The following is a 22,020-nucleotide window of genomic DNA, read 5'->3' on the forward strand; positions in this document are numbered from 1 at the left end:
CTCTCTCTGCCCCTCCCTACTCTTTCTCTCTCTCTCTCAAAATAAATAAATAAACTTAAAAAAAATAAAAAAGAATCCGTTCTGCCTATGCTGTGTGACCTCAGCCAGGTCAGTTTCTCTCCCTGAGGCTCTTTCTCTGCTGAATGGGGATAATACCAATCTCACAGCACTGGAAGGTTTAACTGTTGGTTTAGTTTCCTAAGGCTGCTGTAACAGAGTACCAAAAACTGAGTGGCTTAAAGCAACAGAAATTTACCGTCTTGCAGTTCTGGAGGCCAGAAGTCAGAAATGAAGTGTTCGGCAGGGGCGTGCTCTTTCTGATGGTTCTAGGAGAGAGTGCTTCCTTGCCTCTCCTAACTTCCAGTGTTCGCCCACAGTCCCTAGCATCCCTTGGCTTGTAGCTGCATCCCTCCTGCCACCTGGCCATCTTCTCTCTGTGTGTGTCTGTCTCTCTGTGTCCAAATTTCCCTTTTTCATAAGGACACCAGTCATATTGGATCAAGGCCTACCCCGATGACTTCATTTTAGTTTAATTACACTGCAAAGACCCTATTTCCAGACAAGGCCACATTCTGAAGTACTAGGGGTTAGAACGTGAAAATATCTTTTTTTACAGAACACAGTTCAGGCTCTAACCACTGCTTAGCAAAGTGCTTGGTACCTCGTAGGCTGTGTACAAATCGAGCTCTGATCCCCTATCCTGGCCTGCCTTTCCTCATGCTCCAGATCATATTTTATTTTATTTTATTTTATTCTATTCTATTCTATTCTATCTTCTTTTATTTTATTATTATTTTTTTTAATCCTAAAGCTGTTTGTTGGGATAGTTCCCCACTCATGTTGACTCGGGGCTTTTAGTGCTGCTTCCATCTGAAGGAGCATCCTTCCGTGAGCCTTGCTTGTCCTTCTGTCGGCTGGCACAGGACGGTGGAGCAGCCCCCAGACAGCACCACGGTCTGCACGTGGCTGAACATGGTCGTGAGTTTGTAGCGTCCTGGGCACTTCACGCCCGTGAAGTAGGAGTTGGGGCTCTTCCTCTCCTCCTCTTCCGGGGACGGGGGCAGGAGGTCCTTCGCGAGAGGCATGTTCTCTTGGGCAGGTCAGCACTGCCAGAAAGTCTCCAGATCGTATTTCAGATGTCACTGCCCCTGACAAGCTCTCACTGAACTCGAGTCTAGGTTGGGTGTCGCGGTAACGGCTGTGTGTTCCCTATCCTGGCCCCCGAGACTTCCGTTGTATTGAATCATCCGCTCCGTGTCTGCCTCCCACGCCACACTGTGAGGTCTGTCATGGCAAGCGTTGTGTCTGCCTTTTGACCGTTGTATCCATGGCACCAAATATATAGTTGTTCTAAACATTTATTAAGAGTGAATGAACAAATCTTCACAGTAATCAGTGCGTTTCTTGAAAGCTTACAGGTAATAGACAGTTTATCTGTACCATTTAATTCATCGCTCTCAGGAGCCTTGCAAGGCTGGTGGGATGATTTTCATTGTATTAATTCATGCTTGCACCAACCAGGTACCGGGGGCCGTGAGCAAGGCACTCAGGGGTAGTGTCAACATGGAGCTCGTATTCGGGTTGGATAAACAAAAAAAAACCCAAACAGGATAATTAGAGATGATGATAAGTGTTATAAAGAAAATGAATACGTTGGATAGAAAGGTTTATGGGGGAGTGGGGGGAGCCACTATAGATAGGCTTTTCAAGGAAGGCCTTTCTAGATGCCTTTTTGTTTTCTTTAATGGAGGTGAAATTCACTCTGAGATGACATTTGAGCCAAGACACGAAAGATGAGAATCAAACAGCCATGTGAGGAATGTGGGCAAAGAGCCTTATCATCAGCTCAGGGGCCCGGAGGTGGGGGATGGGCAGGCAAGCTGGAGGAACAGAAAAAGGTCACGGTGATAGCAGTGTGGTGAGTAAATGAGAGAAGGTTGGAGAGAGAGGCAAGGGCCTTCCATTTCCTCATCAGTAGCTTGGGTTTTAATCTAAAGAGTGATGGCAGGGGTGCCTGGGTGGCTCAGTCGGTTAAGCATCCAACTCTTGATTTCAGCTCACGTCATGATCTCATGGTTTGTGGGTTTGAGCCCTGAGTTGGGCTCTGTGCTGAGCGTGCAGAGCCTGCTTGAAATTCTTTCTCTCTCCTTCTGTCTCTCTGCCCCTCTCCCTCCTCTCTCTCTCTCTCTCTCAAAAATAAATAAACATTTAAAAATATGTTTTTTAAATAAACAACAAAGAGCAATGGCAAGTAATGAAGAGCTTTTTAAGAAAGGGAAATGTGTGGTCTGATACACATTTTTAAAAAAGATTACTCCAGGGGAGCCTGGGTGGCTTGGTGGGTTAAGCATCTAACTCTTGGTTTCCACTCGGGTCATGATCTCACAGTTCGTGAGTTCAAGCCCCACATCGGGCTCCTTGCTGTCAGTGCAGAGCCCGCTTGGGATTCTCTCTCCCTCTCTCCCTGGCCCTCCCCCTCTTGTTCTCTCTCCCTCTCTCTCTCTCTCTCTCTCTCTCTCTCTCAAAATAACTAAATAAATAAACGTTAAAAATTAAAACAAAGAAAGATTACTCCAGCTTGCTCTGTGGAAAATAGACATGACAAGAAGAAAGACGTCAGAGACCAAGTAAGTAAGCTGCTGCAGTAGCCAGGCAAGGGAGGAGAGTGGCTTGGACCCTTGTGGCGGCAATACTGACCCTTCAGAGAAGGGGGCAGACGCATTGAAGGTAGAACCATCTTGACTTGGTGATGCGTTGGAGGAACAACAGGAAGGGGAGAATCAGTCTGGTTCGCCAGGAGGGGTGGCGGCTCCAGCCCTTGCAGCGGGGAAGCCTGAGCGGGAACAGAACTCCAGGGCTCCATCTTGGCCGTGCCGAGTCTGGGGCTCGTGCACTTTCACATCAGACTCTGCCGAAGTCACTGCCCAGTCTGACTGTGATGTGGGCTCTTCCTTCTGTGTCCGAAGGTCGGTCCCATGCTTCTTTCTCAGTCCTTTCTCCAGTATCACTGTCCCTGCTGCTCCCTGGGGGTCCACCCATGCTCTTGACCTTGTCCCCCAGGCACGAGCAAACAGGACCTGACCTCCTTCAACATGGAGCTGTCCTCCAGTGGGATCAGCGCTGACCTCAGCCAGGTGAGTGGCGGGCCTGAAGCAGGGGGCTGGCGGACGTTATGGGAATGTGGCTGAGCCCGCTCGTCTCCTTCCCTGGGCAGGGTCACGGTGTCGTGGGGGCAGTCGGAGCCAAGGATTGGGCTGGGGGCTTTCTAGACATGGATGCCAAACTGCAGGATGATAGATTTGTTGGGAATGAACCGCTGACACCAGAAGCAAGAGCAGGATATTTAGGTAAGTACTTTTCTTTTCTGCTGGGTTCTTTTGATCTTAGGGGCCAGAGTCACTGAGACCAACTTTCAAAATAATAATGAAAGCAATTAAGCAACCAGCATGAACAAACTCAGAGTTTAAATATAGCCGTAACATTCTTAATTTTTCCCCTAGTAGCCCCTCTGCTGTGTAGTAATCATGTTTTTATTTTCTGTATTTTATGATGGTTAGACAGCAGGTTTTTAAACAAATTTTTTAATGTTTATTTATTTTTGCAAGAGAGAGTGAGAGTGTGCAAAAGGTGGAGGGGGAGAGAGAGACACAGAATCCAAAGCAGGCTCCAGGCTCTGAGCTGTCAGCGCAGAGCCAGACACAGGGCTCGAGCTCAGAAACCGTGAGATCATGACCTGAGCCAAAGTCAGACGCTTAACTGACTGAGCTACCCAGGTAACCCTGATGCTTGGACATCTTGAGGCCTTATGAATCCTGGAGAGACTGCCCCTGCCAGGGCTAGCTAGTTCCCACAGAGAGTAAACAAGTGACCTGTGAGCAGGCCTTCCACATGCCAACCAGCCAGCCCTGAGCCTGTATTCCCAACCACCTCCTTTACCATAACTTTCACACACCAAGCCCATATTCTCCCTGACCTAAATCTCTAGTCAGCCAAGGACCAGCTCAATGGACCAGAGCCGGCCAACATTGTTCAAACCATGCCATCCTAAGCTTGCTCAAGCTGGCCTATGCTACCTCACATTCCTTCCTACCAAAAGCACAATAAGGGCTCTGGGCCATTTTCTCCTCTCTCCTTCTGCTTCCTCACTGACCCTGGTGCTTCTGCCACGTGGCCCTGCATGGCCTGTCGTGCCCATGCCTCCTGCTATGGAGACCTGTGCATAATAAACTTCTTTCAATGGCAGCGAACCTCTCTGTGTCATCTTTGCATCTTACCCATAAATTAAATCCCGGGTACATTTTTTTTTTTAACATTTACTTATTATTGAGAGATAGAGACAGACAGAGCATGAGCATTGGAGGGGCAGAGAGAGGGGGAGACACAGAATCCGAAGCAGGCTCAAGGCTCTGAGTTGTCAGCACAGAGTCCGATGCGCGGCTCGAACCCACAAACCATAATATCATGGCCTAAGCTGGAGTCAGACGCTTAACCGCCTGAGCCACCCAGGTGCCCCTTTCATCTACCCTTCTGAGGGAGACTGCTCTCCACAATTTTTTCTTTTTTCTTTCGATATTCTTTACTGAGTATTATGTGTCAGGCACTGTTTTCTTGTTGTTTCCTTTTTTTATTTTAGAGAGAGAGAGCGAGCGAGTGAGCATGTGAGTCGGGGAGAGGGACAGAGGGAGAGAAAGAGAATCTTAAGCAGGTTCCATGCTCAGTGCGGCACCTGATGCAGGGCTCGATCCCCCGACCCTGGGATCGTGATCTGAGCCAAAATCAAGAGTTGGGCGCTTGGGGCACCTGGGTGGCTCACTCGGTTAAGCATCCAACTTCTGCTCAGGTCATGATCTCATTGTTCATGAGTTCGAGCCCCACGTCAGACCCTGTGCTAACAGCTCAGAGCCTGGAGCCTGCTTTGGATTCTATGTCTCCCTCTCTTTCAGTCCCTCCCCTGCTCACACTCTGTTGGTCTCTCTCTCTCAAAAATAAATAAGCCGTAAAAAAAATTTTTTTTTTAAGTTGGACACTCAACCAACTGAGCCATTTGCATCAGGGGCATCAGGCATCACACAGGTGCCCCTGCCAGGCACCGTTCTAAGTGCATGGGATGTATTGACATATTTTATCTTAGTTTATCTCATTTTATTCTTATAACAACCCTGCGAGTATTTTTATTACCTTTATTTTATAGATGAAGGAGCTGAGCCCAGGAGAGTTTAAATAACCTGCCCAGGGTCACAAAACTAGTAGGTGGAACCCAGGTAGTGTAGCCCCAAAGTCTGTGCTGGTAACCACCACACTTACCCTATAGCTTCTACCCTAGTGCCTTCAGGGTGCTTTTGTGTCCCCCAGTATACTGCAAGCTAGCTGGCGGTTTCACTCACTGAAGAAGAAATAACCCGAAGTTTAATCTCTAGTTAAGCACCTGTCACACTAGACACACACACACACACACACACATTGCATATATATATATATATATATATATATATATATATGGAGAGAGAGGGAGGGAGGGACAGAGGGATGTGATTATAGATGTATATATACATATATATATATGTATATTTTATATGTATATATAGGTATATGATTGTGTATGTATAACTTTGTGCCAACTATACTTCAAAAAGAAAAAAAGAAAACTTTCAACTCCTGCTAAAAAAATAAAAATAAAAAATAAATATAATCTTGGGTGCCTGTGATGCCACTATCCTTCAGATCTTAGTTTAGATATCACTAGCATAGCACAGCATTTTATATCCGTGGTCTTCTTTAATCCTCAAAACCACCTTATGAGGTTCTTATTATCCCATTATTTAGATGAGAAAACTGAGTCTATGGCTATACCACCCTGAACGCGCCCCATCTCGTCTGATCTCGGAAGCTAAGCAGGGTCGGGCCTGGTTAGTACTTGGATGGGAGACGAGAAAACCGAGCCTCAGTGGCAAGGCATAATCGATTCAAGATCACGCAGCTAGGAAGTATCAGCACAAGGAATAATAACCTCGTCTCTGATTTCAAAGGACAAGTTCCTAACCCCTGTGCTTCAGGAATGTTCACGAATGAATGGGAAAGTGGTTCAGCCTCTTCGCCCTTCCTGTCTGTGCCACATCATCTCGGTTGTCTCTGTTTTCTCACTCACTTGCAACTACTCTAAGCAGAGAAGATGAAACTGAGTCAGTCATCTCTTGAATCAGAGCATTCCTACTAGGTGGATCTTGGCTCGAGCCCAATCCCTGGTCCGGTTTCCTGCAGCATTTCCTCAGACATTCCAGCAACGAGAAAACCTTGCCGCACACACTAGCAATGAAGTAGGAAGATAGCCTGGAGTGATAACTTCAAATTTTTTTCAGGTCTCCTGCTCTATTTTTAATGTCCGCGCAGACTTTGCACTCTTCCTGCTAATATATCTCATTGTATTTTTTGATTTTTAAGAAGTGTAGGGGCGCCTGGATGGCTCAGTTAGTTAAGCTTCTGACTCTTCATCTCGGCGCGGGTCATGATCTCACAGTTCATGAGATGGAGCCCTGTGTCGGGCTCTGCGCTGGTCGGGATTCTCTCTCTCTCTTTCTCTCTCTCTCTCTCCCTCTGCCCCTCCTCTGCTCCCGATCTCTCTCTCTCTCTCTCTCAAAACGATAAAGTAAAAACAACAACAACAAGTCAAATGTGTAGTCTCCCTTACCAACCTTCAGGTCAGCTGAGCCTCGGGAAGATGCGCCATGGTTACCCCGTTCTGCATGGCTGCTCTTTCCTTGCATGTTGTCCACAGTTTGACAAATGCAACCTTCGACCAGGATGGCGGGATTTGTGCCACGAGAAGCATGTGGCTGCTCTTCTCAGGAGAAGGTTCTCCGGCTGTTTCAATGTAGCTTGGCTACTAACCCAGTTTTCCAGTCTCTGCCCTGTTCGCCCCTGGGTTTTACCTTTTTGCGGCAGCCATTGTGGTCCTAATTCCAAGCACCGGCCCCCTCCCATTCTCTCATTCTCTCCCCCCATCCCACAGGTTACGCTGTGACCTGGCTGCCCTCCGACGAAACGCTCACATCGCTGCTGGCGGTTGGAGCCCCCAGATACCAGCATGTGGGGCGGGTGCTGCTGTTCCGGGAGCTGAAGGGCAGAGGACACTGGAGCCAGGTCCAGAAAATAGACGGGATCCAGGTGAGCATGGCCCTCGGGGATCAGGGACGCGTGGGGCGCTGGTCATGCTCCCTGCCGTCTGCTAGCAGGCCCCACGCCAAGCACTGTCAGGTTCGGTCCTCACAAAGCCCTCTGAGGTAAGCCTTGTCGCCTCTACTTCCCAGCTGAAGAAACGGAACCTCAGACAACCCACCTTGTCCTAATTCATACAGGTGCTAGGTGGGGGAGTCCAGGACTTCAACCTTCATTTGAGGGACTGGAGTAAGACAAACATGGTCCAGCTGAGGGGAGGCAGGTGTCCAGCTCGCAGGTGCTTCCTCGAATGTCTTCCTCTCCCTGCAGATTGGCTCTTATTTCGGTGGCGAGCTGTGTGGCGTTGACACGGACCAAGATGGGGAGACAGAGTTGCTGCTGATTGGAGCCCCCCTGTTCTATGGGGAGCAGAGGGGAGGCAGGGTGTTTGTCTGCCAGAGAAAACAGGTGGGGACCAGGACCCTGACCTGAAGGGGTGGGAGAAACAGATCCCCCGGCCGATCCAGGTCCCAGCTATTCTGAAAGGCTTTCTCTGTCTGATCACGGTCAATCAGATGTTTAGAACAACCGACAGATAATCGCTGATCCTTGGGTGGGTGGGCTGTGTGCAAGTGTCAAACCTTCTATTTACACGAGACCTCATTGGGTCCTCCAAGTCGCCTTTTGAGTAGCTCTGAGCTTTCTTTCATAAACGGGAGCCTTGCTGGGTCACTTTCCAAAGCCCCAAGGTCACACAGACAGCAAGGGGTGGAGCTGGGCCCTGAACCCTGATGAGTCTGCCAGCACCATACCGATTCTTTGAGGGACCACGTCTGACCTTTCTTCAGCGTTCTTCCTGTTCACGGTGCCCCACCCTGTGAATGCTTGCAGAGTGACTGAGTGACCTGTCACTTTGCTCCTTCCCAGCTGGGGTTCGAAATGGTCTCAGAACTGCAGGGGGATCCTGGCTACCCTCTTGGGCGATTTGGAGCAGCGATCACGGCCCTGACCGACATCAACGGGGATGAGCTGGCGGACGTGGCTGTGGGGGCCCCTCTGGAGGGGCAGGGGGCTGTGTACATCTTCAACGGGCAGCGTGGTGGGCTGAGCCCCCGGCCAAGCCAGGTGAGAGGCGCCCTGCCCGCCAACCAAAACCTCTTCCCAGGCACCCAGAAGCCTCCAAGCCCAGACCCCACTCCCCAGCCCGACTCTTCCTCCCACTCCAGCCTGTCCTCTCCCTAGCTTAGCATGAATTTTTCTCTTGGTCTCAGCGGATAGAAGGGGCCCAGGTGTTCTCAGGAATTCGGTGGTTTGGACGCTCCATTCATGGGGTGAAAGACCTTGGAGGAGATGGCTTGACAGATGTGGCTGTGGGAGCCGAAGGGCAGGTGATCATACTCAGGTAAGACGGGACTGCTAATCATCCTTGGAGCAGTTACTACGTAGCAGGACTCTTTTGGTCTTCCCCCAACCCTGTCACATAGGTACCCTTCCTATACAGGCTTCATGTCTTACTCCAGTTTATTCTTTTTTTTTAATGTTTATTTTTGAGAGAGAGACACACAGAGCACAAGCTAGGAGGGGCAGAGAGAGAGGGAGGCACAGAATCCGAAGCAGGACCCAGGCTCCGAGCTGTCGGCACAGAGCCCGACGTGGGGCTCAAACTCACAAACCATGAGATCACAACCTGAGCCGAAGTCAGACGCTTAGCCCACTGAGCCACCCAGGCGCCCCTGTCTTACTCCAGTTTAAACAGCTACAATTCAGTGACAGACTGGGATTTGAACCCAGGCCTGTCTGACATTAAAGATCCTGTGATGGCTTTAGAACCTGGTCACCTGGATTCAGGCTGAAGCTCTGCCATTTACTTCTTGGATGATCGCACCCCAGTCACTTAGCTTCTCAGGACCTCAGTTTCCTCATCTTTGAACTGGTGAAGACATTTCCTGTCTTGACCATATCTTAGAGTTACTGGAGGCATCATGTAACATCATATAGTGAATAGACATTTACTGAGCACCTGCTGTGGAGGGCCGGGAGAGCGCAAGCGGGAGAGGGGCAGAGAGAGGGGGACAGAGATCCAAAGTGGGCTCTGTGCTGACAGGCTGACAGCAATGAGCCCGATGTGGGGCCCTAACCCACTAACCACAAGATCATGAGCTGAGCCGAGGTCGGACACTCAACCGACTGAGCCGCCTAGGCACCCTAGTACCTGCTGTGTCTTAATACTGAACCAGCCATTGGGTACAGACTGTGTAGGTGGGGAAATATATAATACAAGATTAAACACACAAGTAGGTGATTGCAAATTGTGGTAAGTGCCATGGGGGAAGTGAACAGCGTTCTGTGAGACAGAAGACTAGGGGAGACTTATTCTAGATCGGGTGGCCAAGAAAGGCTTCTCTGAGGAGGTGATATTTGAGCTGGGACTTGAAAGATGAGAAGGATCCAGCCTTGCAGAAATCTGGGATGAGAGCTTTCTAGGTAGAAAGCTCAGGATGTGCTGAAGCCATAAGGCAGGCAAACGTTTAACTTGGCGGGAACGTCAACCAAGGGAGAGGGTGGGAGGAAATAAGAGTGGAGAGGCAGCCAGTGTGGCATGGATAGCAACAAGTTTGGATTTTATTCTGAATATCATGTAGCATCAGTGAAGGGTTATAAGCGTGGAAGTAGCTGCCTATGTTTTCTCTTTCTGAAAGCTCATCCTTCCGTATGGAAAGCGGATCAGAAGGTTGCTAGAAGAAACCGGGAAGCCCTAGTGAATTATAATTATTAGTACCATTTCAAGGAGACAGGGACGTTGAGGTCTGCTTTCAGGAAGGAGAGTCCTCTGGACTCTGGTGGCTGGAGTCCCAGGTCTGACTGGGGACTGAAGTTGAGGCCGAGAGTGAGAGAGCTGGTGGTTTTCTGCCCTGCAGCTCCCGGCCTGTAGTAGATGTCCTCACTCTGATGTCCTTCTCCCCGGCTGAGATCCCAGTGCATGAAGTGGAATGCTCCTATTCAGCCAGTAACAAGAAGAAAGAAGGAGTTAACATCACAGTCTGTTTCCAGGTTAAGCCTATTACCCCCCAATTTCAAGGTCAGTGCCATTCTCCTGCTCCCCAGAGCAGCTGCCCACCCCAGATGCAGACTTATGGCCCCAGGATCTGCCACCATCCAACTCCTGCCTTTTCACCCTGCCCAGGGCACCTGGTTGCCGCCCTCACTTACACTCTGCAACTGGATGGCCATCGGACCAGAAGCCGGGGGCTGTTCCCAGGAGGTAGACGTGAACTCAGCAGGAACACAGAGGTCACCCAAGACGAGTCCTGCATCAAGTTCTGGTTCCACTTCCCGGTAAGGGAGCCATAGAGCTGCTGTGGGAAGTGAGGGGGCGGCAGAACTGACTGCAGTGACAGGAGACACTGGGTGCAAGGCACAGCTCGGTCACGTCCCATGGGGTCACAGGTCTCTTGGATCTCTCTATACTATCATTTCCTCTACTGTGTAATAGTGGTGATAATACCGTCGCATATTTTCTCTAGTCCTTAATCTACGTACATTGGTGTTTTCAACATAATTACCATTGTAAAATACTTCCCATTTTTTCCCCTTTTTCCACCCATCATATATCAATGCTGCTCCCGGCTTTTCATGATTATTTTAATAGCTGCAGAATATTCAGTCACGTGTGCATCCTTATTTCCCAGGTACATGGTCATTGCTAAATAAATCACAGAAAAAGGTTTTATCGCAGAAAAAGGTTTTTTTTTTTTTTAATATCATTTGAACAACTGCCATAATACCCAAATTCTGTTTGCTTCTAACAGTCCTGTGTGAAGTAGGGATGGTGGTAAATTCTTCCAGTCTTTTAAATATTTCATAAGAGACTGAGTGTGGGATTGGTGTATAAGATTTTGAAATTTGTTTTCAATTTTTTTTTTAATGTTTATTTATTTTTGAGACAGAGAGAGACAGAGCATGAACAGGGGGAGGGTCAGAGAGAGATGGAGACACAGAATCTGAAACAGGCTCCAGGCTCTGAGTGGTCAGCACAGAGCCTGACGCGGGGCCCGAACTCACAGACCGCGAGATCATGACCTGAGCCAAAGTCGGACGCCTAACCGACTGAGCCACCCAGGCGCCCCATGTTTTCAATTTTTTGTTGTGGGAAGTTTCAAATCTATAAAAGCAGGAAAAAAATAGCTTAATGAACCCCCAAATACCCATCGCCCAGTGTCAACAATTCTGAGCTCACTTTCTCAGCTCGTTCATAGCTCCACTCAGTTCTCTTCTGCTTCCTTGCACCCCCCACCCACCCAAAGATTTGGAAATTTTCAACACAAATCTTCCAAAGAAGAAGCAGTATGTTATGATGGGAAGACCTTAGGCTTGGGAATTGGACGGACTTGGGCTCACTTCCTAGTGCTAGTCCTTAGGAAACTTGGGTCATCTCTTTTGAACTCATTCTCCTCATCTCTAATGTGGGAATAATAATGCCTACATCTTCGGGTTGGTAGGAATTCAGGTGAAGATGATTTGAGTGCCTACAAAGTGCCACTGTGAGGGACCAGTAATAACATAAAAGGCCAATCCCCAGCTCTGTTCTTGAGGAACTAGGATATTCTAGTTATTCTAGAATATTCTTTTCTTGTGCAAACTTCAATAATGGCTGCCTAGAGCGGCCTGGCAGAGATTCAGGGGCTTTGATCAGGACCCAGTGGGGAAAGTGGGGTGGTTGATTAGTGATGTCTGCCATGGGAATTGGGGCTGAGAGTGACACTCGTGCTGAGAAGTGACCCCAGACATTATAAACACCAGATACTAGAATCTCATCATTTGTAAAGTATGGGCAAGGTGAGCATTTAACTGGAAGGTTAAACTCACAACACAGGTGGTATTCTCATCACCCTCAGGTGTGCATTCAAGACCTCATCTCTCCCATCAACGTCTCCCTAAATTTCTCTCTCCGGGAAGAAGAAGGGACACCAAGGGACCAATGGCTGGTAAGAAGAGATCACCTAGGGGAATTGATAGGAAACTGGGGAGAGGAGAATTTCAGTTTAGCAAGACTGTATCATAGAGGAGTCTTTGGTTTTGAGTAATAGAAACCAAATACAGCTGACTTCAGCAGGAAGGGAACCTATGGGAGCTTGTATTTGGCCATTCAAGACTGGGAAGAAAGGGAGCCAGGGTGGAGGCGCCAGGGGCTCTTGAGGGGAAGGGATAATGGATGGACTCTTCAGGGCACGGCCCCTTCGGTGAATCTGCTCCAGGTCCCTGCCAAGCGTCAGCTTTACACCTCACCAGGCCCCTAGCGCTGCTCAAAGTGTACACTCGAGGGGGGACACGGCACCCTGCCTAGCCTTACTCGTGGGAAGACAGGGCGCCCTGATCCGCCTTCCCACCGAGCATATCCAGTTGAGAGCAGGTAGTTCCCTCAAAGCCAAATTGGGGTGTCGTCATGGTGTCAAAGAAGAGGAAAACAGTATCTACCCTCATCTGCCGGACCGCATACTCCCTACCCGGGGCCAAAGCCAGATCCCATCTCCTTAAATCCTTGACGCTCAGTGGTTTAGCTTCTGTCTGAAGGCAGCAGGGTCTGGTGGAAAGAGCCTGGGCCCCGAGCCTGAGGATGTGGATTGGTTTTTCCTGGCATGAGCATATACGAGCAGTTTCCATCCCTCTCTGGGACTGTGTCCCCATCTGTAAAAGAAGTCCCGACCTTATGAGGCCTCTTCAGAGCTGGAGCGCAGTGGCTGCTAAGTGCACTCTTTCTCGTGGCTTTTGGCAGCATGCACCGAGCGCTCCCCCACGCGCGCTCACTCTCCTGAGATCTGATGAGGACGGTGACGTGCTCACCAAAATTAAAGCCCCCGCCCACCAGACGCTCATCATGCACTTAAGGGAAGTTGCTTGAGCACCTGCCTGTGCTAAGCCCTATTCGGGGCACTAGCTCCACTGGAGTAGACAAAACATGGTCCCTCCCCGGAAGGGGTTCGCAATCTGCTCTGGAGGCCAGACGAGTCAACAGACAGTTACAACATGCTGTGATAAGGCTGTGGTAAAGTTAGATACAGGGTGGCGGTACAATCTCACGCCACGTGTTTGGGGGATAAGGAAAGTCTTCCCACAAGACGGGATCCTTAACGTCCCCAGCTAGAGAAGGGGGGTGGGCATTCAGCAAGATGGCGTAGTGTGAGCACAGGCAGTAAAGATGCCTGAGCTTGTGGGTGTTGGGAGCACGGCTCACTAGAAAGGGTAGAAGAGCACACCCCTTCCCTTTAAGTCTAGTTCCTGAGGGGCGCCTGGGTGGCTCAGTCGGTTAAGTGTCTGACTTCAACTCAGGTCATAACCTCGTGGTTCGTGGGTTCGAGCCCCACATCAGGCTCTGTGCGGACAGCTCGGAGCCTGGAGCCTATTTCAGATTCTTTGTCTCCCTCTCTCTCTCTGTTCCTCCCCCACTCATGCTCTCTCTCTCTCTCTCTCTCTCTCTCTCTCCAAAATAAATAAACAAAAAAAGACTAGTTCCTGGAAATCCACATGATGCTTTCATTTACATCTCATTGGTCAGAAATTGGTCATATGGCCACACCTAACTGCAAGGGAGACGGAGAAACAGAGTCTCCCGTCCAGGTGGCCATAGGACCAGATAAAAAGTGGAGGCTCTATTTGAAGGGCAGATAGTGAGGAAGGATGTCTGGAGACAGCCAGCAGTCTCTGCCGTTGACACTAATTTTTTTTAAGTTATTTATTTTGAGAGAGCAAGCGAGAGAACTCGAGCACAAGCAGAGAGAAGGAGAGACAGAATGCCGAGCAGATTTCACACCATCAGCCCAGAGTTGATGCGGGGCTTGAACTCATGAACTATGAGATCATGACCCGAGCCGAGATCAAGAGCCTGACGCTTAACCAACTGCACCACCCAGGCGCCCCAATTTTTTTTTTTTTTAAGCCAAGCTGTGTAGAGTAGGAACTCAGGGTAAAAAAGAGACCTGGGCCCAGAGTTGACAAGTAAGGCTTCCTGGGGGGAGCGTCATTGTTTCTGGATCTTTCAGAATGAGTAGCCTTTTGGGTAGGTGGATTGAGGAGAGGCAAAGGGAACAGCATAAGGAAAGGCACAGTGGTACGTTCAAGGGAAATGCGGAGGTGGGCTTAGCTTCTGGTAGAAGGACGACTGAGCAAGACAGAGACCCAGAATGCCCATTTGGGGACTGGCTGCAGTCTAGTGGGTAGCAGGAATCTGTGTTGAGCGTGGGTGGGAGCAGTCAGCAGAGGCTGCCGGGACTCAGGAGTCTGGCGGTTATTTGGCGGGTGGCCTGCAAGTGGAGGCTGGAGTCTTTCTAAAGCATTCAGCTTATAACTCATAAACACTTCTATGACCCCATTACCCTCAGGATAAAGTCCCAACTTTCGATCGTGGCTTGCAAGGCCCGGGGAACCTAGACCCTGCTTCCATCTCCTGCCCCCGACACACAGCACAGCGGCTCGTCTGAGCATCTTCTTGTCACGTGCGCAGGCTCAACCTCCTGCCTCGTGCCTGTGTGTGGGGCCGTCCGTTCTTGCCCCTCTCCATTCTCTTCGTCTGGCTCTCTCCTGCCCATCCTTTAGATTTCAGTTGAGATCTGTTTCTTCAGGAAGCTTCCCCGATCCCCATGTCGGGGGTAGGATTCGCTTCTACATGCTCTGAATATACCTGTATCTGTCCCATCAAACACTTGAAGATGCCATGTCATTTCTCCCACCAGACTGGGGGCACAGCAGTGCAGTGTGTCTGTTTTGTCCTCTGGTGTATACCCGGTGCCCATAACAGGGCCTGGCCCAGAGCAGAAGCCCTGGAAACGTTGGGGAAAACTGGCCTTGATCTGAGAAGAGATGGAACTTTTTAGCAGGGAGATGGGGTTCGCAGAGGAGAAGCACAGTAAGAGCTAGTCATAGGCAGGCGAGCCCAGGGAAGGAGATGGGCTGGGAGGAGCTTTGGAGCTGCTGTGTCAAGGCCAAGATCTGTTCAGGAGAACGGACACCCTGAGCCTCGGCTTTCCTCGAGGAGCTGCTGCCCGAGGGCTGCACAGGGTGGCCTTGAGCCGAGTCAGAAGGGTGAGGTCCCCCTGGGGCAGGCGTTGGCTCCTAAGAGGGGCCAGCCAAGCCAACCCAGCTGAGCCCCAAGCCCTGAGCCCTGCTTCCAGCCCTCCTCCAAGAGTTCTGCTGCCTCAACTAACCTGCCTTGTCTCCCGGCCCTCCCACCACTCATGCTCAGCAGGGCCGAGACATTCAGCCCATCCTGAGACCCTTACCGCATGCAGAGACCAAGGAGGTAAGCAGGGACAAGGGGCAGCCGGAGAGGCCGGGGTCCCTCCCCACTGGGTCTGGGGCCTGAGCCTCCTAGTGTTTCTTCTTGGCCTTTCAGATCCCTTTTGAGAAGAACTGTGGGGAGGACAAGGAGTGTGAGGCGAACCTGAAGCTGTCCTTCTCCCCTGCAAGGTGAGGCTTCCAACCCCCCGGACCCTCCTGTTCCACCTGGTGTTTTCCTGAGGCAGCTCGTGTCTCAGAAAGGATGGGGGGCTCTGAGTCAGAAGACCCCCATCTGTACTCACTAGATCTGTCCTCTGGGGCTTAGCCCCCTCTCTGAGAAATTCACGTGCCTTGTGCACTCCTGGCAGGATTAGACAAGGTCACACCACTTAAAGCCTGTGCACAAGAGCTGGTTTTTGTGTATTCGTTTTTTCTAGCCTAGAAGATCCCTGCGTTCTGAAAACCCCTGCCTGTGACCCTGCTTCCTTCACCTTGGCCCCTGTAACTTTTCTCTGGTCTTGCCCCCCAGATCCAGAGTCCTACGTCTGACGCCCTCTGCCAGCCTCTCCGTAGAGTTGATGCTGAGTAACTTGAGAGAAGATGCCTACTGGGTCCAGCTCAACCTGAGCTTCCCCCAGGGACTCTCCTTCCGCAAAGTAGAGATACTCGAGGTGAGCGCCCACACTGGTCCCTGCAGCTTCTGCTCCCCTCAAGGAGCCTCGGGCGGGCAGACAAGACAGCCTAAAGAGAGGCCAAAGCTGGCCTGCAGAAAGTTTAGGGACACATCCAACTTTTCAGCCTGATGACCACCCTCCAGCTGTGTGCCTGTGACACAAGGTTCACCCTCTGTGGGCCTCAGATTACACCATCAGTGAGGCTGGGGACACCCGCAGGGTTAGTGAGGGGGTCACATGGAATGGAGACTGTGACACAGGCTCGTGGGTCTGGTGACCAAGAAGGTGTGCATAGATACAGTAAACTCAAAGTCCCTCCCTCCTAAAGGTGACCAAAGTGTTTTTGCAGGATGGCCTGGATCGTTTTATTTTTATTTTATTTTATTTTATTTTATTTTATTTTATTTTAATGTTTATGTATTTATTTTAAGAGAGAGAATACAGCGGGGGAGTGGCAGAGAGAGGGAGAGAGGGAATCCCAAGCAGGTTCCACACTGTCAGCACAGAGCCTGACGCGGGGCTCGATCTTATGAACCATGATGTCATGACCTCAGCTGCAACCAAGAGTCAGGAACTTAACCGACTGAGCCACCCAGGCACCTCTTGGCCTGTATTTAAAAGTTGTTTTAGGGGCATCTGGGTGGCTCAGTGGTTAAGCGCCTGACTCTTGGTTTTGGCTCAGGGCATGACCTCACAGGTTCGTGAGTTCAAACCCCGTGACGCACTCTGTGCTGGCAGCTTGGAGCCTGCTTGGGATTCTCTCTCTCCCGTTTTCTCTGCCCCTCCCCCACTCGCACTGTCTCTGTCTGTCTCAAAATAAATAAATAAACTTAAAATTTTTTTTAACTTGTTTTAAGCACAATTTTATTTTTTAAATTATTATCATAGAAATAATACATGATCACCACAGAAGGTTGGAAACCACACAGCAGTTTAGAGAAAATAATCACCTATTCTCCTATAACTCAGCACTTACTACTTTTAATATTTCGATGTTTATTCTTCTGTGTATCTATACACGTACATACAAATTACATTGTATATTTATTCACTCTATATTTGTTTTAACTAATTGGCATTTTGTTTTCCATATGGTTATTTTTCCTCCATGTTTAAAAAAAATTACTGTGGTAAAATATATGTAATAGAAAATGTACCATCTTAAGCCTTTCTAAGCATACGAGTCAGTGGCATTAGGTACATTCACAATGTTGTGCAACCATCATCTATTTGCAGAACTTTTTTATCATCTCAAACAGAAGCTGTAGACCTGTTAAGCAATAATTCCCCCTTCCCACTCCCTGTCCCTGGTAACCTTTAATCTACTTTCCATTTCTATGAATTTGCCTGTTCTCATTTTTCACGGAAGTGGAATCATATGGTGTTGTCCTTTTGTGTCTGTCTCTTTCGCTTAGCATAGTGCTTGTGAGTTTCACCCATGTGAAAACATGGGTGAATTTCCTTTCTTTTTAAGACTGAACAATATTCCATTGTATGGATAGACCATATTTTGTTTATCCGGTCATCTGTTGGACATTTGAATTATTCTTTATACAGACACATTAAATGCTTCCGGAAGGGTCATCTAGTAGAGTGATTAAGAACTTGAGATCTGGAGTCAGACAGACCTGTGTTCAGATTTCTTCTAGATTTCTGCCCTGTGGTGGGACTTGGGGAAGTCACTGAACTTCCCCAAGTCTCTATTTCCCTGTCTAATTCCATTTCCTATCTGAGGCTGAAATCTGTCCTCACAGATGATGAAGATGACTGGTTTTATACTGCTTAGCCCAGGAGCAAGCTCATTTTTAAAAAGGTTGCCGACGGGGCACCTGGGGGGCTCAGTTGGTTAAGTGTCTGACTCTCGATTTCCACTTGGGTCGTGATCCCATGGTTCGTGAGTTGGAGCCCCGTGTCGGACTCTGTGCTGCCAATGTGGAGATTCTCTCTGCCTCTCTCTCTGCCCCTTCCTCGCTCTCTCTCTCTCTCTCAAAATAAATAAACATTTAAAAAATAAATAAAAATGGTTGCTGACTGTGTGGATGTAGTAGCGTTTTAACAATCTCACTGTATCCTCTCCTGTGATTGTGCAACACACGGAACCATTCCTATCTCTTTGAACTATTTGATCACTTCTAGTTTTTCATGATTATAAATACTGGTGCAGTGAACATCTTTGAACTAAACTTTGGCCCCACCTCTCTGAGAATGTGCCCTGGTAGGGACACCGCTGGGGTCCCTACCAGGGACCGTGGCCCCAGAGTGTTGGTGGCCCACTAAGGGTTGGTGGCCTGGCCCACTCAGTTTGTTCTTTCTTTTCTCACATGCAGCCCCACAGCCAGATACCTGTGAGCTGCGAGGAGCTTCCTCAAGAATCCAAGCTTCTGACCAGGACCCTCTCTTGCAACGTGAGCTCTCCGATCTTTAAAGCGGGCACCTTGGTGAGTGCTTCAGGCCCCCAAGAACCAAGCCACCAAGGGGCTGTGAGCTCATGTGGGGAGGGAAGGGTGCAGGTGATGGTAAAGACGGACTCACCCCAGGTCCGACCCCAACGGGAACAACAGCCTGGACTTTGGAATCAGACAAACCTGGGGTTGGGTTACGAATGACCTTGCACACGTGACTTAACCGTTTGGAACTTTGTATCCTCATCTGTGCAATGGGGATAAAGCACCATTTTCAGGGGTAACAGTGGTCTCTATTATTACAGCAGTTGGGCGTGGGGGCCATGAGGTGCTTCATTCCCCTCTCCTCCCCTGCCAGGTTGCCATCCAGGTGATGTTCCACAAGCTGCTGAACAGCTCCTGGGGGGACTTTGTCGAGCTGCACGCCAGTGTGAACTGGTGAGCAGGCCCCCGCCGGACCCCCGCCAGCGTACCTGCCCCGCTCGCTCTCAGACTGCCGCCTGGCCCTGGCCAAGCCCTTTTCCTAACACTGCCCTCTGCCTCGCCCCAACACAGTGACAATGAGGACTCAGACCTCTTGGAGGACAACTCTGCCACCACCAGCATCCCAGTCCTGTACCCCATCAACATCCTCACCAAGGAGTAAGTCCTGAGCAGCCGGCCAGCGCTGTCCTCCCCGCCTCAGCCTCCCAGGGCCTCCCTCAAAGCCCCCTCCTTCTCTAGGGCCCCCCCCCCCCCCCGCCAGGAGTAATTAGAACTGATTCCAGCCACAACCCTGACGGTTTTCAACACCCACAAGAGTGGAGGCCCTTTAAGAGTTCTGAGTCAGATCAGCGGTTTACTGATGGGAGAAAAGGCACAGCGAGTGCTGACCTTATGTCAGATGCTGTGCCGGCTGCACTGTGCAGCTGGGGCTCCCTCCACCGCCCCCCCAAGCTTTCAACACTTTCAACGTGTCATGAGGCAGCCACGCCTCTCTCCACTTTACTGATGAACAAACAGGATCATCAGAGAAGGGAGGAGCTCATCCAGAGGTGTACAGCTAGGAAGCACTGATGAACCCTCTGAACTTGGGTCTGTCCAACTCCAAAACCCTGTGCTGGATGCCCTCCCGTCCTGGGGGGTCAGACATGCTGGAAGAGATTAGGACAAGGTGTTCACAGTGGCTCTTGCCCACAGAGAACTCCTAGTCTGGTAGGAGAGGCCAAGCTCATACACACACAGAATCAGTGAGTCTCAGGAGGTTATATATAACAGGAGTGACCCATGGGCATCACTAGTTGGATTTTCTCATTTACGGAAAAGAGGACGAAGCCAGAAAAGCAGAGGAACTTTCTCAGGTTGGCTCAGTGAGAAGGACAGGGACAGTGACCGAGCCAACGTCTCTGGTGCTTTGAACATAAATGCCAAACACAATGATATTGTCTGAAGTGTCGTGTGAAATTAGAGCCAGGAAAGATGATGTGGGTTGAGGAGAGATGGAAGGGTTCGTGGAGGAAGTAGGGGCTTGAACTGGAGTCTGGAGAATGAGGGGATCAGATAAGGGCCAAGGAGGAGGAAGGATGGTCCAGCAGGAAGAAGAGCCCAGGCAAAGGAAGCAGCAAGCAGTGGGGTGGATTTGAGGAGTAGGGAGTGTGCAGGCTCAGGGGATGGCAGGTATGCGTGGGGCCTGGTGAGCAGGCAGGCTGGGAAGTGGGCAGGCCTGGACATGGGAGGCTTTGGACCCGACCCTCGTGGGCAGCAGGGAGCCAGTGGCAGATTCTGAGTAGGTGGGTGGCAGGATCAGACAGTGACGTAAGAAGGTCCCTGGAAGGATGGGGTGGAGAGGAAGCCAGAGGCTGTGCTGTTATGCAGGAGATGAAGAACCCAGAGGACAGTGGAGACCCTCAAGGGGGGCGGGGAACCCCATGGAGCAGGGAGAATGCAGCTCCAAAGGCACATCCACCTGGGTTCCGGCCCCGTCCGCTGCCGCAGGACGTGGGGCAACAGACTGACCCCTCCCACCAGCCTTACCTTCCCAAGGGAAACAGCAGAACGCTGGAAGGGTCACGGGGGGTCATGCCTATGAGAGCGCTATCCCAGGGCCTGGCAGCGCAGAGGCTTCCCCTGGCCCGGGGCCCCTGCTCTTCTGGAAACGGGGCTGTCGACATCTCCACTTTCTACTTCTGCTCTTCTCTCTCCACAGCCAGGAAAACTCCACACTGTATGTCAACTTCACCCCCAAGGGTCCCAAGATCCGCCATGCCAAACACATCTACGAGGTAGGAGCCCCGTGTGAAAAGGCCCTTCTGGGCCACACATTTGTCAGCCCCGTCCTGGGGACCGAGGCTGCAGAGACCAGCGGGACACGGCCCCATCCTCAGCAAACCCAGCGCCCTCCACCTCATCCCGTGATCCTTCCGGTAGAGCCTCACACGCTTCCGGTAGCGACACACTCAGCAGCTCCTTTCCGCCACCACCCGGACGGATGGTCTGTGGGATCACAGCGCTTGGGAGAAGCGCTCTGAGAGAGGACCTAGTTTTTCATTCCCCCGTTTAATGAGCCACTGTTCTAGTTTAGATACTTTGCTAGGTGCTGGGGCAGCCATAAGTAAATCGGAGCCCCTGACCGCTCACCCAACCCAAGTTCTGGGCCTGATGCTTTATATGTGCGACCCCCCTGTGATCTTCCACCAACCCGTGAGGTAGAGGCGTTGCCACTCGCATTTTACAGATGAGAAATCCACAGCACAGAGAGGTCCAGTAACTTGCCAGGTTACACAGCTCATAAGGAGGAAAGGTCGGATTCAAGCACATGTTTGAACACCCAAATCCACGTGTTTAACCTCTAAGTTAACGATGTGTCACTTCTCACGCCATATGCTTGGGGCCGTGATAACATCTTTGTTGTGGTAACAAAGAAGAGGGAGGCCAGCCGCTGAGTCTAAAGCTCAAGGACTCTAAGGAGGAGTAGGCATTGACCAAGCCAAGAGCATTCTTGTTTTTCTGGGGAGGAAACTGAGGCCCCAAAGAGAAACTGTCTCGCCCAAGGCCGCACTGGTATCAGGGCAGGCTGGAGCAGGAACCCAGCAGGAAAGGGACCCCAGGCAGGTAGCCCCCTTAGAACAGAGGCTGCAGTCATGTCACCTGGATATGACAACGGAGGAGAGTGGCCCTCAGGGAGGTCAGATGCCCATTTGCATTGAGAATGGCCAGTTGAGTTGGTTTCTAGTGCTGCTCAGCGGGATGGCTCTGGGTTCCCTACGGAGGTTGGCAGACCAGTCCTTTTACCACCAGAATAGTGGGAAAGACTTGGACAGGCTTGGATCCAAACCCCAACTCTACCACTCGAGCTCTGTGTGACCTTGGGCCAAGGGCTTGACTACCCATGCCTCTGTTCCCCGCCGTGACAAATGGCATTTGGAACGAGAACTTCCAGGTGTCGTGAGGTTTAAGTGGGTTGCTTACTCCTCATGGAGTGCTTGGCGTGATGCCCAGGAAGTGGAGGTTGTTAATAGCTGAGGCAGGTGTTGGGCTGTGGC

The 22,020-nt window shown here is 50.4% G+C and overlaps 2 protein-coding genes across 5 annotated transcripts in view; one reads left to right on the forward strand and one right to left on the reverse strand.

Moving 5' to 3' along the window:
* ITGAL (integrin subunit alpha L) overlaps window positions 1–22,020 on the forward strand; it is a 42,831-nt gene that overhangs the window by 12,664 nt on the left and 8,147 nt on the right. For 3 of the 4 annotated variants that reach the window (XM_049638640.1, XM_049638638.1, XM_049638641.1), the window contains 16 exons: window positions 3,061–3,134; window positions 3,215–3,347; window positions 7,007–7,161; window positions 7,483–7,620; window positions 8,080–8,277; window positions 8,424–8,554; window positions 10,071–10,231; window positions 10,337–10,488; window positions 12,048–12,137; window positions 15,389–15,445; window positions 15,539–15,612; window positions 15,953–16,094; window positions 18,425–18,535; window positions 18,858–18,937; window positions 19,055–19,141; window positions 20,685–20,760. In XM_049638640.1, the coding sequence (XP_049494597.1) occupies window positions 3,061–3,134; window positions 3,215–3,347; window positions 7,007–7,161; window positions 7,483–7,620; window positions 8,080–8,277; window positions 8,424–8,554; window positions 10,071–10,231; window positions 10,337–10,488; window positions 12,048–12,137; window positions 15,389–15,445; window positions 15,539–15,612; window positions 15,953–16,094; window positions 18,425–18,535; window positions 18,858–18,937; window positions 19,055–19,141; window positions 20,685–20,760 (1,859 nt within the window). The remainder of the gene's footprint in view (window positions 1–3,060; window positions 3,135–3,214; window positions 3,348–7,006; window positions 7,162–7,482; window positions 7,621–8,079; window positions 8,278–8,423; window positions 8,555–10,070; window positions 10,232–10,336; window positions 10,489–12,047; window positions 12,138–15,388; window positions 15,446–15,538; window positions 15,613–15,952; window positions 16,095–18,424; window positions 18,536–18,857; window positions 18,938–19,054; window positions 19,142–20,684; window positions 20,761–22,020) is intronic. The other variant, XM_049638639.1, reaches the window with a different exon arrangement.
* Window positions 855–1,091, reverse strand: LOC125928081 (40S ribosomal protein S27-like). Its single transcript, XM_049638642.1, has one exon. It carries the CDS (start codon window positions 1,083–1,085, stop codon window positions 855–857), a length of 231 nt encoding a protein of 76 aa, XP_049494599.1. The 5' UTR covers window positions 1,086–1,091.

Source organism: Panthera uncia, chromosome E3, assembly GCF_023721935.1.
Source record: "Panthera uncia isolate 11264 chromosome E3, Puncia_PCG_1.0, whole genome shotgun sequence".
Lineage (NCBI taxonomy): Eukaryota > Metazoa > Chordata > Mammalia > Carnivora > Felidae > Panthera > Panthera uncia.